This window comes from Bactrocera dorsalis, chromosome 3 (assembly GCF_023373825.1).
Source record: "Bactrocera dorsalis isolate Fly_Bdor chromosome 3, ASM2337382v1, whole genome shotgun sequence".
Lineage (NCBI taxonomy): Eukaryota > Metazoa > Arthropoda > Insecta > Diptera > Tephritidae > Bactrocera > Bactrocera dorsalis.
The window spans coordinates 77,992,455-78,008,690 of record NC_064305.1 but is presented as its reverse complement, the minus strand read 5'-3'; the positions used below and the strand labels follow the sequence as shown (position 1 = coordinate 78,008,690).

General features: G+C 34.8%; 1 protein-coding gene across 4 annotated transcripts in view; it reads left to right on the top strand.

The window, feature by feature from the left end:
• LOC105229172 (probable beta-hexosaminidase fdl) overlaps positions 1-13,926 on the top strand; it is a 45,754-nt gene extending 31,828 nt beyond the window's left edge. For 3 of the 4 annotated variants that reach the window (XM_011209286.4, XM_049453048.1, XM_011209282.4), the window contains exons 2-8: positions 8,639-8,821; positions 8,890-9,650; positions 10,182-10,917; positions 10,978-11,201; positions 11,273-11,367; positions 11,772-11,866; positions 11,937-13,926. In XM_011209286.4, the coding sequence (XP_011207588.2) occupies positions 8,658-8,821; positions 8,890-9,650; positions 10,182-10,917; positions 10,978-11,201; positions 11,273-11,367; positions 11,772-11,866; positions 11,937-12,096 (2,235 nt within the window). In that variant the 5' untranslated portion in view covers positions 8,639-8,657 and the 3' untranslated portion in view covers positions 12,097-13,926. Of the gene's footprint in view, positions 1-4,207; positions 4,346-8,638; positions 8,822-8,889; positions 9,651-10,181; positions 10,918-10,977; positions 11,202-11,272; positions 11,368-11,771; positions 11,867-11,936 lie in introns of those variants that run through there. The other variant, XM_011209283.4, reaches the window with a different exon arrangement.
• The last annotated feature ends 2,310 nt before the right edge of the window (positions 13,927-16,236 follow it).

Genomic DNA, 16,236 nt, shown 5'->3' with positions numbered 1-16,236 from the left:
CTGTGACGGCCGTCAACAATAACTGATAATCAACTCGTCAATAAGATAAAGAAATTAGGGATTGAGAATCGGCGACTAACAGTCAAAGATCTTCCTGTCATCGTTGGAATACCGGAAGGATCAGTGAAAACCATTTTGAAAGATCATTTGGGCCTAAGAAAAGTGAAAGCACGATTGGTTCCCAAATCACCAAAGTTCTTCGAAAAATAGCGTCGCGTAACGTCTGTGAAACAATGCTTTCTGACTACTAGGATGTCATGAATCGTATTACTACTGGCGATGAGCTTTGGATCTATGCTTAGGACGCGGTTTAAAATAATGAACAGAGTCATACTATTTTTTGTATATAGTATATTTGGGAATATTCTTCGACAATTTGAAGTTAATATGACAAGTAGTTTTGGAGTAGGATCATATTTGTAAAAGTTGGTTTATTTAGGTCCTCCCCCAGTTTAAATGTATTTTTCTCGAAATGCAGATTTCAGAGTCTGTGAGGGATTGACCTTCTGTTAAAAATCGAAACTTGGATGATTACATGTATATCTGTGTATGTGTACATCTTCCTCACGTTCAGACACCTTTTTCGGAGGTCACCCGGAGTTCGGCTATGTGTTCAAGGAAATGAAAAATTTTTCGAAATTGACCGCTTCTTATTAAGGGGTGGTCTAGAACGCTCAAATTAAGGGTGTTTTCTAGATTTTTTTTAGGTTTAAAAAAATAGCAATCAATTTAAAATTTTTACAGTTTATTTATACACTTATTAAGAGTACAAAAATATTTTTTTTAATAAACATTTTTTTTAACAATATTAAAAATGGCGTCCAAAAAAGCAATCTTAAAAAAAGACTCCCGGTGCCGTTGTTGATTTTGACTTTTCTGAACATCTGAACCATAAAAACCAAATAAATTATTAATCAGTAGGAGTGCAGCTATCGCTGGAACTACAACCAAAACAAAAAAAATATTGATAATTAATTTCGCGCTTTTGAAGTTCAGATTCTGAAAACAGCTATTTTTGGAGCAGTTTTAAATCGGAAAAAAATCGAAGTTCTTAAAATTAAAATTTGATCGTACTTCCAGCGATAGATATTGATCTTATAAACATGATATTAAAATTTCAAGTGTTTCGGATGGATAGTTTTTTTTTCATCAACGGCACGCCGAAAAAAATAGTTTTGAGATAAATGAGTTTAAAGCATCCATTCATCCAGCCCCTCGACCGCGCTCTACCTGCTAAAACGGCTGTAGAAACTAAAATAATGTGAATATCCTTCCAAAAATTCCAATTCTAGATCACCGGAACCCCTTAAGATATATAAAATTCGGTAAAGTTTCCATTTCTAAATTATTACAGGGTGCTATATTGGTCTAGTCTATACAACAATTATTTTATTGGATGTTAAATAATTTTTCCAGGGGTTGTTCTAGATACCGTGTTATTCAACAGATCCATCCGGACGCTCTTCTACGAAATGAAGTACAATGTGCGTGTTTCTCGTTATTGAAAAACGTCCTCCCTCTTTCTGCTTTTTGTAGTTGTTATTGGTTTTTACACAAAACATAATTCGCAGCCTTTATAAGTACAGACATTCGACTTGTTTAATCTTCGCTTAGAAGCATGCAATAGTATTGTAATATATCCGAAAAACATTTCGGGACTGTGACTGTGACTTTCGGGATGGTGACTGTGATGGCAATTATTGTTTCACAGTGTTCGCTTTCTTCTTTATATCTTCCAGAAACTAATCTTGTTTATTTCTCGCCACAATTTCCTAGAACTAAAAGTTTAAAGTTGTTTGTTTGTAAACATCAAAAAATGTTACTGTGAAACACTTGAGAATATTATATAAGAATACTGACTATCTAGTCGGCGCGATAAGCGTAGATTAAGAAAGACAACAGTTAGACTTGTGCGTTGTTTTTTATTACACACTTTTATTGCCGATACCTTCTGCAGGGTGTTATCTGTATGTTAGCTTAGCATTTATGTCTTATAAGCCCCTTCATCAAATTATTACTAAGCAGAAATATATTTAATAATGTTGTATAAATGAGTCTGGACACTTAATGATGTGAAGAGCGTTCTTGGCGTGCTATTTAGCAGGCATAAAAATATATACCTCTATATCTCATGGTTGCAATGTGTTTATATTTATATAGATGCAATATTTTATAGTCTTGTTGTTCCCTCAGTCTTCGAGATATCGATCTGAAATTTTGAACACGCCCTTTTTACCCCGAACATGTTATAATTTGTTGGAATTTTCGGTAACGGACCACTATAGCATATAGATGTCATATAAATTGATCGAAAATATCAAGTCCTTGTATGGAAAACTTTTTTATTTGTCAAGACATCTTGACCAAATTTGGCATGGAGTATTGTAGAAGGCAACGCTACAATCTCTGAAGATATTGTTCAGTTCGGACAACTATAGCATATAGCTGACATATAAACTGATCGAACAAAATCACGTGTTTGTAGGGAAAACTTTTTCATTTGATGAGATATCTACAAGAAATTTGGCGTGAATTATTGTATAAGGTAATCTTACAATCTCTGAAGAAATTGTTCATATCGGATAACTATAACATATAGCCGCCATACAAACTGATCGATCAAAATCAAGAAAAAGGTCTTTGTATACTCCTTAATGCTATAAGAATTGCACCTGTGTAGGATATTATAACTATAGTGTAGCCGAAGTTCATGCTTTCCTTGTTTTTAAACTTTTTTACAATTTTTAACTTTAATACAATTTATTGCTAGTAAAGAAAAAATATTTGTATAACAATTTCGCGCGTTTCGGCTATAAGAATATGTCTTTCATAGCCGTGACTGTTGAATTATGTCAATCTGCAGCCGATTTGTGCGCTTAAAATTTTTTTTTAAATACATACATACAAATTAGAATGTACTGGTGAAAGGCTTACCGACTAAATGAGTTTAGTGGCTTGGCAACACCATTAGAATTGCCCAAAGGTAGACCATTATAGCTGGTCTAGTACGTACAAATCACAGAGGTCAACATTCTTATATTCGCTTACTGCTGTCTTTTCGCATTACGACATCGGCTGCTATGTCGCCGCTGCTAGCCTGTTACCGGGGTTTTGCAGCGTTCCACGTTTTGGGCCTCACTCGAAAACTTTCAATTGTGACTGGGAGCTTTGTTTATTGCTTGTGTTTTGGTGCTACGCCTTTTACTTAAAAGCACACGCACACATGTACATATATATAAATACTTAAATACATGCATACACGCACACTTACTTATCTTATTTGGCCTTTTGACTCGCATACACTTGTAGGAAAAACACAAGAATTTTCGCTTTTTTGTGTGTTTTGCTTTCGTTTTTTTTCTCTGTGTTTTTATGTTTTTATTGTCCCGCTTTGTGCCTGTGTGTTTGTGTGCGGTTTTTTGGTGTTTTGCTGTGCTAGTAATTTTGTTGCACGCGATGTCTGACAAGCACTGGCTGGCATCGCTTCGCCGTTGGGTCGATGTTGTGCTCAAAGTTAAATAAGGCGCGCACTCGCTAGCACCACAACCAGCGGCAAGGACTCGAAACTCGTCGAAGCACACTACATTTAAACATTTGCACCGTTATTATACATTTGTATGTGTGCGTATGTGTGCCGCAGACGCGTTGTTGATGTTAGTGAATACACGCATTTGTTTGTAAAAAAGAGCGAAAATTCCTCGTGCGTTTTGCTGTTTGGACTGAAGGGGCCACTAGTGAAGTGTTGCTTTTTTCACTAGTCTCCTAGTTTTTACTGTTACAAAGTGTTTGTTGAGTGCGGCAGGCGCTAGTGTGGCAACAGGAGCAGCAAAGTGAAATGTTGCAGCTGCTTTCCCTTTTGCTAGTATGTGTGTGTGTGTGCGTGTGTGACAGACAAACGCAACGCCAGAAATGTCTGATATTTTTTTAATGCCTTTGCTGTTGTGTTGAAAGGAAGCTGAAGCTGCTTTGTGGAGGGAAAAAAGTGAAACTAAAAGTGTGTTAATAATGCCAAATCATGTGCGAAGCGAAAGCTTTAAATTGCGCTTAAATCATTTATATAGACGCTGACAGAAATAAAAGAGCGTGCAGCTGAGAAACGAAAAAAAAACTAAAAAACAAAAACAATTTTTGTAATAATTAATAATAACAATAATAATAATAATAATAATAAACAAAAACAACAACAACAACAATAAAAATAAAAATAGTAATAATAATATAAATACTATTAACAATAATAATAATAATATAAATAATAACAATACAAGCAATACTTCTCACTATTGAAAATAATATTATAAATATTAAAAAAAAATTTAGAAAATATGTATAATTTCAATATAAGGTAAGGTGCATGTGCATTTCTATGTTTGTATGTCAGTATGTATGTCTGTGTGTATGTATGTATGTATGTATATATGTATGTATGTATGTTCATTATATATTATGTATTAAATATGTGCCTAAAATTCATTAAGCGACAATTAATTAAAATACCCATACTCTTATACATACATATGTATGCTTTACATTATGACAAAAAAGTACCCGAAAATGGTAATTAAAGCGCAAAATATCTAATTATTCAACAATATTTATTTTGTCGCCTTCCCCACCAGATATAAAACACTTGTGCCAACGATTTTTCCAGTTCTCGAAACATCTTTCATAAGTACTTTTTGTGATGGCTTTCAGCTCCTTCAGCGAATTTCGTTTTATTTCTTTGATCGACTGAAAACGGGTGACGGGGTTCCGATAAATGTTGACTTGCTTGTATGTCAAACACATAAACTCATGTCTCATCGGCAGTTACAATGCACTCCATTAATGTGGAATCGGAATACGCACGATCAAGCATGTGTAAGGAGTCGAAAAAAAAATAACCTTAATCGGGACGAGTCGAGCAATAACACGTTTTATACTCAAAATATCCAGAAATCATTCGAATGAACTCACGAGAGATTTCAAGTCCTCTTGCCATCTATCTAACACTTGTCTGACGATTTTCAAGTCCATATCCTTCACTTCTTAAATATTTTCATCAGCTGAAGAGGTCGAAGGTCGTCCAGAACATGCCTGCATGTTTTCAATGTTCTCTCGACTGTCTTTGAAGGCTTTATACCACTCGTGGGCTTATTTTTTTGATAAAACTGAGTCACCGTAGGCCTCATCCAACAATCGCAACGATTCCGCACACGAAATTTGGTTAGAAATACAAAATTTTAGACAAATTCTTTGTTCGATAATGTTATCTATTGTTAAAATCGCAACGCATTACTGAGGTCTACCGATTTAAGCAGCTGCTGTAAACACTTGATTGACAGATCGCGCTCATATTTGGTATAGTAATTAAGAACAGTTCTACCAACTTAGCAAAATCAAATTCTGAAATATGATTTACCCGGTGAATTTAATTACAATTTCCGGGCGCTTTTTTGTCCCAATGTTTACATATCTGAATACACGTACTCATTTTTGTGCATATTATTGTTCATAAGCCAAAACATTTAGTGTGCTGCAAAGGTTTCAGGTGTGTGTTTTTCAAACCAGTACTATGGGCACACTAAAAATTGATTATGCACCCCTTCAAGAGTGATACACTGATTATAGCTACCCTCCAACTTTTTGATACCTTTTTTGTAGTACGACTTTCCCTTTGCTTCAAAATACTCCTCCGTTTCGCCGATCACCTCTTCATTGAACGAAAATTTCTTCGCATTGAGAATTATTTTGAGATCTGAGAAAACGGAATAGTCGCTAAGGCCAGATCTGCAGAATACGGTGGACCCGGAAGCAATTCGAAGTCCAGTTCATGAATTTTTGTCAGCGTTTTCGTCTACTTGTGACACGGTGCATTGTCTTGATGAAAGAGCACTTTCCTTTTCTAAAATTGCGGTGGTTTGCCGGCGATCGCGTCCTTCAAACGGTCTAATAATGCTATGTAACAATTGCTAGTGATGGTACTTCCTCTTTCAAGGTGGTCAATAAAAACTACTGAATACGCTTCCCAAAATACTGACATCCATTTGTAAAATATGACGCAAAATTTTATTTTATAAAAAATTGCTGCTGGCGATCTTATCTTTAACATCATTAGCATTGTATGTAGGGAGTATAACCTGGAATCGAGAAATGGGCTCGGTACGACTTTTAAAAAGAGGATCATTGAACTCATCTCGTAGGGTTCGAAAATGGACGATAAGGTCAGTTGTGCAATGCATATATTAATTCGAGTCTCTCTCATACTTAAGTTGTAGTCCATCTTGAGTTCTTTTGGATGTTGCAAGCCATTAAAAAGGTTGTTCTACTATTAGCGTGAGTTATTGCTGTCAGAAACATAAATATGTGCTGATAGCTATTACAACGATAGATTTTGAATGTAGTTGTTATTTTCGTCGAAATTGGCTAGAATATGCTTGGAGTTTCTTGCGATGGTGTCAAAATAATTGCATCTACCTATATGTAATATGTATGATTCTGATAAGACGAAGAGGCAAATCCGTGAAACTCTCCCCTAGTTGGGAAAATTTTTGAAACTATCTATGTTTTCTCTTCATTGAAGGATGATCGCCGAAATAGTTAACACACATTGACCTGACAAAATAACCAACCAATAGACATTGTAACCATCGGAACTGCATTCAATGAATCTTAAGAGTATGACTTATTATTGCATTTGGATGATATTACAGCAATATAATTTACATTAGAGCATTTGTGTAGACCTCAACGCTACTTGTTAAAAATTTATTCCTCCCTAGGACTGCCGTTGTTTTTCTAACATAACATATGTAGACAAGTTAAGACTGGTCTCGAAAGAAATGTTCTTGTTAGTAAAAAAAGATAGGGCTAAACAGGTGTGCGTTTAATTTGCTTCTTAAAGTTTACTGAATTTTTATATAATTCATGCCAAAATTCTCAAATAATTTTATTTATAAATATATGGTTTTATAAAACAAATGCGCAAGATAAACAATCATATCTTATTTGTAAAAAAAAGAAACAATAATGTCGTTTCAATAAACATATTGACACAATTGTTAACTGACTTTCAGCGCAATATAGAAAGGGCAGCTATTCCCACGCCAGATCAGAGACACGTAATTCAGTTCATCGCATGAAATCAACACGAAGGTCACAGTGGTGCTGTGAATATGTTTTAAAGCGAACCAATTGAACAAATAGTCAGAATATTAAGAACAAATTCTGGGCATATAAAGTCCCGTATTCCAGATTCAGTGATATTAAAGCATTCAGTGTCTTAAAGAATATTAAAAAAGGGGAACCCAGTCCAATTTGAACATAGTTTATTTCTTTGTGATATGTTAAATTAATGTCAAATAACAACTTCCAGTAGTGCAGACACCAGTTCAAATATAATTAATTTTCCTAAGAAATTTACTTACGTTAATATTATATGTACTTAATTCCAACTGTATTCATATTTGATGTAGTTCAGACCGTCTGTAATTAGTGTCGCCTTGTCCTTGCTCACATGCCGCCATTTTAATTATTTCTGTAACATATGCACGGACGCAAGGAGAACCTTGAAGGTAACAGCCAATAAAGCGGCCAATTGTTTACAACATCTGTCGCTTACCCACGGGAAGTCCTTCCTTGAGTTCATATATATTTTGCTATAGAAAAATACCTCGTTGATTGAAAGGTTTGTGGGCGATGGATTAAAGCAGGTGTCGTTCAGTTTTTCTGGAAATTTCCTTTCGTTTTAATAAACCTTGTTATTTGCTTATATTATTTGTTGAGTAATATAAATTTCTTAGAATTGCGATTTTTCAAAAGAGTGCCCCAAAATCGAAAAATATATGCCAATCTAATACTCTGTTCCAACAGTAGATCTCCCTCTGAGAAAGTCTACAAATATGCAAAATAAATATATCGATATATATACATACATACATAAGTATATATGAAGTCTATGAGTAATAACAAAATGTGAAAATACACCCACATAATTAAGGCGATAGCGCAGCATGGAACGAAGCAGCTTCAGTTTGCAATAATATGTTTTTTAGTTTTGATTTCCATTGAATTTTGCACTGCTCTAAATGATCGGCTTGAAGATAATAATATACAATTATGCATAGAACTGCAAATAAGAAGCTGAATTCACACATATGTATGTACATATTTGTATACGGTATAGGTTATATATTGCATGATTATTTGTATGCCTGTACATATTGATGTGCGCTCTAATATTATTCATACTTTTATGCCAAGAACAGGTAGATCCTATAAAATATATATTATGGGCAAAAAATAGTAAGACTTTCTTCATAATTTTGAAATTCGTAATTTATTCTTCAAAATCTATGTCGTACCACTCAAAGAAATCCCCTTTGCCACCAAAACACTTGTGCCAACGTTTTTTCCACTTTTCTTAGGCCCAAATGATCTTTCAAAATGGTTTCCACTCATACTACCGATATTTCAACGATGCCAGTAAGATCTCTGACAATTAATCTTAGATTCTCTCCAACAATATCTAACATTTTTATTCTCACAACATATTCGTAAATTTCTTAATAATATTTTATTACTTAATTATTAAACATACATATTTTGTATATTTTTTTTTGTTTATTTTTGCTAAATTTCAACTTCTTACTCTTTTCAGGTTTCGTCACATCCTTAAAATGGCCTTAACTGTGTCATTGCGGCGCGTATTGTTGTTGCTGCTGATGGCAACGATATTCATATTGATGGTTTTGTACTGGAATCAGGACGGCATGAAGCCACAATCGTTTTTAGTTGAAAAATCAATGAAACGCCGAGCTGATGTTAATAAACGGCCGCCAATGTAAGTTGAATTTGAAATTTTTACATAACAAAATATTCTAAAACACCACTAAATTACTTCCCCCGCAGACCTGACGAAAAACTCTGGACCTACAAATGCGAAAATGAGCGCTGCGTGCGGCATACGTATCCCACGAATGATGGTGGCGGCACAGCCTCTAATCGTCGTATACCATTCATGACATGCGCCATGACTTGCGGTGAAGTCAACATTTGGCCACATCCAACAATAAAGACTGCCATAAGTTCGGTATCGTTGAAGTTCACCATGGAAGATGTGCAATTGCGTATGGACACACCGCACAGCGCAGTAGAAACGCAGTTCAAGCAAGCGTTCGCATACTTCCTAAGCGATCTGCGACGCATACAACGGCTACCGAGTGCGGAGGAGAGCACTGAGAGTGTCGGTGGTGGTGTTGCAGGTGGCGCTGACCGTGCAGAGGCTACGGATGTCAATTCGGGTGGTCATCAAAATCAGCAACAACAAAAGCAGCAGCAACAACATCATAGTAGTCGCGCACGACGTGACACCGCTGACGCTGGCCATCACAATACGCACGCACATGCCGGCGCTGCTGCGGCCGATAATGGGGATTCGGAGTCGCCGGGCGCCTATCATCATCGGCACAAGCGTCGTCACATCGACATTGGCAGAGCGTTGGGCAACACTTTGGGTGACAATATGGCACCGGCGGCTATTTTGAGTAATGTCTTCAACACACGTCGCCACTGTGATGTGGACACGCTGCTCGTGCAGGTGGAAGTGCATAAATCGGGTGAAATCAATTTGAGTTTGGATACCGATGAGAGCTACAAGCTATCTGTTGCACGTAAGTAAATAAGGGCATAAAGGCGGGAGGCCTTATAGTTCTTTTGATACATGGCATACCCGTAATCACCTGATTTGTCGTATATTTTTCTCCTACTACGGTGTATACTAAACCTATTTTTAGTCTATATATACATATGTACACTTTCGGGAGCCAAAGGGAAGGAATTACGGTTTTTTCTTTCCGATTTCGACTTACTACTATTAGACTAGGGCCTCGAGTCCTGTTTCGATCTAAATTCGATTTTGATCGGTCAATTTGTTCCGACTTATGTGTAGTTTCTTGGTGTGAAAAGAACTCGTGCAAAACTTCAGATCAATATTTCAAAGACAGACGGACAGACAGACCGATATAGCTAAATCAACTCAGTCGAATGTGACTATGATCATTTATAAATTTATTTTATTGGGTCTCCGACCTTTACTTTGGGGATTTCAAACTTCTTGACAAACTTAGTAAACCTTGTTCATCGTATAAAAACATATTTTAAACAAATAAACCTTAACGATTCCCTTTTCATATCTTATACAGATGAGCGTCGCACCGTTAACATTCACATCACCGCAAATTCATTCTTCGGCGCACGTCACGCGCTCTCTACACTACAGCAATTGATTTGGTACGACGATGAAGATAATCTGTTGCACATCCTATCGAAGGCCATAATCATAGATACACCCAGATTTCGTTATCGCGGTCTTATGTTGGACACATCACGTCACTACTTCTCGGTGGAGGCCATTAAACGTACCATCGTCGGTATGTCACATGCGAAGCTCAATCGCTTCCATTGGCATATAACCGATTCGCAGAGTTTCCCCTATGTGTCGAAGAATTACCCCGAAATGGCTATACATGGCGCCTACTCGGAGCATGAAACCTACACATTCGAAGATGTGCGAGAGGTGGCGGCGTTTGCGCGCGTACACGGCATACAGGTGCTGCCGGAGATTGATGCGCCGGCGCACGCTGGCAACGGCTGGGAGTGGGGACCAAAACGTGGCCTTGGCGAGTTGAGTTTGTGCATAAATCAACAGCCGTGGAGTTTCTACTGTGGTGAACCGCCATGCGGGCAATTGAATCCTAAAAATAATAACACGTATTTGGTGCTGCAACGCCTATATGAGGAATTATTAAATGCCACCGGTCCAACGGACTATTTTCACCTCGGCGGCGATGAGGTGAATTTGGAATGCTGGGATCAGTACTTCAATGACACCGATTTGCGTGGTTTGTGGTGCGATTTTATGCTAAATGCAATGGCGCGGTGAGTAGTGCACTTAATGTTTACTTAAATAGAAGTTTTCATATTTCTACTGGTTTTCAGCTTGAAAATCGCCAATAATAATGTGGAGCCGCGCGTGGTGAGTGTGTGGTCCAGCGGTCTGACCAACACCAAATGTCTTCCAAGCAGCCGTGTTGCTGTGCAAGTATGGGGTGGCAGTACGTGGCAGGAGAATTACGATCTCATTGATAACGGCTTTAATGTGATATTCTCGCACGTGGATGCCTGGTATTTGGATTGTGGTTTTGGCAATTGGCGTTCAACTGGTGAGTATGCATGTGCGGTGGTGAAATAATTGTGTGTCGCTAATTATTAAATATATTATTTATATCCACAGGCGAAGGCGCCTGCTCGCCGTATCGCACCTGGCAAAATGTCTACAAACACAGACCATGGGAACGCATGCGTCTCACTAAAGCGCAGCGAAAACAGGTAATCTTTTTATATACCGCTACAACAATAACTTGAGAACATATGCTTAGTACCGCTATTGTCTCTTAACTTACCTTCTTCTACCGAAAGTAATTATTTTCACACTATTTGTTAGTTTTGGTAGGAGAGACATCTTAGTAAAATAGTTTAATATAATTTCTCAAAATAGATGATATTGGTCTGTATTACTCACGGGATCCTATAAATCGAACATACTGAAAAAAATTTAAATAACCCAGTGGAACTAAGTAAATACCTTAGTATATGGTAATTTAATATCAATGGGGTAATTTGTCCGCAATGACGGAATTTCCTTTTTTCTACATATTTTTGTAGTTTTGGAGATATTTCTACATATTCAATACGTTTTAGTGACACAATTTACCAATATGGTTTGTTTTTAGGTTTTGGGCGGCGAAGTTTGCATGTGGACTGAGCAAACCGACGAGTATCAACTGGATAATCGATTATGGCCGCGTGCTGCTGCGCTGGGTGAAAGGTAAAATTCCCACTAACACTACTTAAGTATAAAAATGTAACTGGATTTTTAAAATACGCATAAATTTTAGGTTATGGAGCGATTTGGAAGATGATCGAGAGTTCGATGCCGTACCACAGGATGTCTTCAAACGCATGTCCGTGTTTCGCAATCGGCTGGTCGAGCTGGGCTTGGAGGCGGAGCCCATATTTCCTAAATTCTGTGCGCAACATCCCGGCGAATGCATTTGATATTACTACTAAATGCCGACCTAAGCAGCATTTGTACATATGTATGTACGCGTATACGCAGGTATATAGAAATCTCGAATTACTCAGTTTGGATCGATTTGTGCCTAAACAGTGTAAAATTCATATTCAAGCCGGAGTTGTCGAATTTTTACTTTTTGATTTTTGTTTTTTTTTATTATGTCCGGGTTTCGGCTTAATTTTTGTTAAAAAGTTACTCACTTGATATTAGTTCTAGCATAAGATTAATAAAATTAGTCAATGTAAATCTGCTGTAAAGCTGGACATGTATGAAGCTAGTACCATAACATTGGGAAACGAAGAGGAAAGACGAAGTGCAGCAGTTTTGTTAGCAGGCAGTGAGACGCCTTTGAGCAAATTGTGCGATATTTATAGATATGTATCGTGTTTTGTTTTTAACAACTATTAGTGCAATTGTTTTGTATTTAACTTAGGTATTTTTATTTAAACCAATATACATACATACATACATAAATTATATTTATAGCATTTTATTACAAACTGTTTAAGGAAAAAGCCTGCAAATTATTTGGTTTTTCGAATTCAATCGAATATTATGTAACATATTTACGCACATACAACAATTTTAAAAACGAATTCAATATTTGCTGTATTTTAAGCTGTTGAAAGACAAACTGTTTTGTAAGCAGCAGGGTTGCAACTTTTTGATTAAAAATTTTTTTATGAAAAATTAGATTTTAAATTTTTTTATTAATTTAATTTTTTTTTTATTGAAACAGATTCTAAAATTATTGAAATTTGCAAAAAAAAGCACAATTTAATCTCAAAAACGGTTTTAAAAATTGAAAATTTAATTCAAGATTAAAATAAATATTAAAAAACCCTACATTCAAAATGTTGTGATTAAAAATTGAAAATCTAAAATTAAAAAAATATTAATTTTTAATTCTTATTACTTTTTATATTTAAACAAATTTTAAAATTATTGAAATTTACAAAAAAAAATTTCGAGTTTAAAAATTGAAAATTTCATTTAATGAAAAAAAATAAATAATAAAAAATTTCCACATAAAAAATTTTGCGATTAATAATTGAAAATCTAAAACTAAAAATTTATTTTAAATTCGGTTTTGGTGTTTAAAGTTTTTTTAATAGCGTATTTGGAATTAAATTTTTTAAATTGCTATAAAAATATCAATTTAATTATATTTTTTCTAATACGTTATTTGCAACCCTGGTAGCACATATGTATAAGTTGGGGATTTTTAATATTTTTTATTTTATTATGTGTAGTACATATGTATATATTTTTAAATATTATATATTGAAGCATGCATACGCAATGATTGTGATAAGGAACATACAAATTAGGGTGGGTCAAAAAAATCTGATATTTTTTTTAGCTTGTTATGAAAAACAGGTTTTAGGCATCTCTTAAAAAGCCTGAAAACGGATTTTGAGAGATACATATCTAAAAAGTCTATCCAAGAAGAATTCTAATATCGCTTCCAGCTACTTGCAAAAATATCGCGTTTTATAGATTTTGTTGGAAATTGAACGCGCTGCAAAAAGACAAAGACCATTTTGTAGGGCAATAAGTTGCCTACAAGCTATAAGTTTATCGCTTAATAGAGATATATTTTTTTCATTGCTTTAATTTTCCTTAAAATAAACAAACTTTTATCTTTAATATCTTTTAAAGGGTTAGGTTTACACAAAAATCGTTAGAGAGCTTTTGGTAGAGCATTCAATACAAAAATGTATGAAATGGTTATATTTTCAAGTAGTTGGCAGCGAGATATAAATACTTCTAACTGATAGAGAGGAAAAATTGAAAACCGTTAGGCGGAGGACATTCCCGTTACAATTAAAAGCTTACACTTGGGGAGACTTTCTTAGAATTGTTTAAGGACCAATTTTTTAAAGAACCAGTGTATAAAAACATTCGCTCTTAGAGGTGTCCAAGAAGCAATTTTTCAGAGTACCATGCTAAAAAAAAATATTCGATTTCTTTACCCACCCTAATACACATGTAAGTGTGTATATACCTACATGACATATTACATGACAGCAACATACCAAAGTGTATTCAACAAAGTGAACTAAGTATTTGACTTACGCTTATTTGAGCTAAAAAAATATTGCTTTTCGTTTTGGCAACATACAGTGTGTTCACACTATGATTTCTGTGACAAAAGTATATTTTCGAATTACCAGCGAAATTTTAAATATGCCTAGCGGCTATTATTATATAATTATGTATGTGTCTTTTAATTAAGAACCCTATGACAGTTATTAGATGCATATAAATGAAAGAAAAGAGAACATAACCTCAAAAAAAAAAAAATTAAAACATACATTTTAGGCCAATACAGCAAATGTTCTCACATTTGTTTTTTTTTTGTTTTTTTAATTTAATCTACGCGCTTAAGGCGTAAGTGACACGTTCTTAAATGCTGAGAATAACGACTTGTAACTAAGCAAAAAATTTATATATTTAAATATAATAAATATTAGCATAAATTGAAAAGGGGGAAAGCTACTAGTTTTAAGATATTTTTAGTGATACAATGTGACCTTATTTGGAAAAAGTGAAAATATGACAAAACAAAAATCATAATTAAATAAATTATTACACCATAATACCGACATTAAACGCATAAACTAATTGAATTGTGTTTATAAAGACCAACTGTAGTTGTAAACATAGCTTTACGCATATCAAAACGAATTCACTCGAAAGTCATGAGAATTATTATTTAATTACAAAAACATATTCAAACTCAGATTTCTTATCTATCACCGATAGTTTACCGGTATTTTACCGGTATGTAACCGATACTTTACCGGTATATCACCGATATTTTACCGGTATGTAACCGATACTTTACCGGTATATCACCGATATTTTAGCCAATTATGCATATTTAGCGGGCAAAAAATAAAAAAAAAAATCATAAAATATGTTTGCTAATATTGTAAAAAACTGAATTGCTCTACCGTCAAATGTCTGTTCAATCATTTTTCGCAATCGCAAATGCACATACACATATTAATATTTTTTTTTTGTTCTTTGAAAGCTTGTACTAACAGTTCTGTCCCTTATATTCTTAGACAGGTTTCAAGCGGCATCTGTGCCACAAATATGACGTGTGTTTATTTGGCATTCATTTTAGCGCTTCTACATAACCTAAATTATGGTTTTCAGTAGCTTTGCGTATACATAATGAAAGTAATGACATTAATTAAAAAAAAATCAGCATAGAATTCTCATAAATAATGAATTGCATAATGTATAATGATTAAATTATAAATATTTATAATATATAAGAAATAAGTTTAATATTTAAGTACTGGTTATACAAATTGACTTATGTAAACAAAATTTGTACGTTTAAAATATGTGCGAATTGTATAATCGTAGGCAGTCGGATATACAGTGACACTGTTTTCTTTTTTTAACAAGCGATAAATTGTAATTGTAGTTGATAAATAAAGTACTTATTGAAAAGAGAAATATGCGAGTTTGGAATTATAGTTGAAGTTAAATATTACTACTGTCGAAGCAAAAGCATGAGCTGAGTTGTTGTAACGGGTAGCTAATCCCCTCTAGGATGATAAGTTGTCATCAGGGTCATCCAATAATAGGCCCAAAATATTCAAATTATTGCCCATTGATTTTTACACATTTTGACCACATTTCTGGCAACTTGTGGATCAGATACCCAATTTTTGACTTCTGCGTAGGAATTGCGTAGGTAGCCAATGCGTGTTCGATGAAAAGAAATGATACTCGGATAGAGTCAAGTCTGGTGATAACAGCTGGTTGGCTAGCAGTTTGTAACAAAGTACTTTGATTGTATCCTGAACTGATTTTCTTTTGTATGTAGGTGCGTAGTCGTATAAAAAAAAATATTTTACCGTATCTTCTAACCCATTCTAGCAATTTTTCGATCTATGCATGGTTAAAATTGATTAATTCTTGTATGTGGCGATTAGTATTAATAGTTTCGACAGGTTTTGTAATCTCATGATATACCACACCGTTCCCAATAAACACAGAGTATTGCCTTCTTACCGAATTATTCTGTTTTTGCAGTCGATGAAAACAAAAAATTAAAGTTTTCCACAAATTCGGTACAGACATTTTCAACACTATGA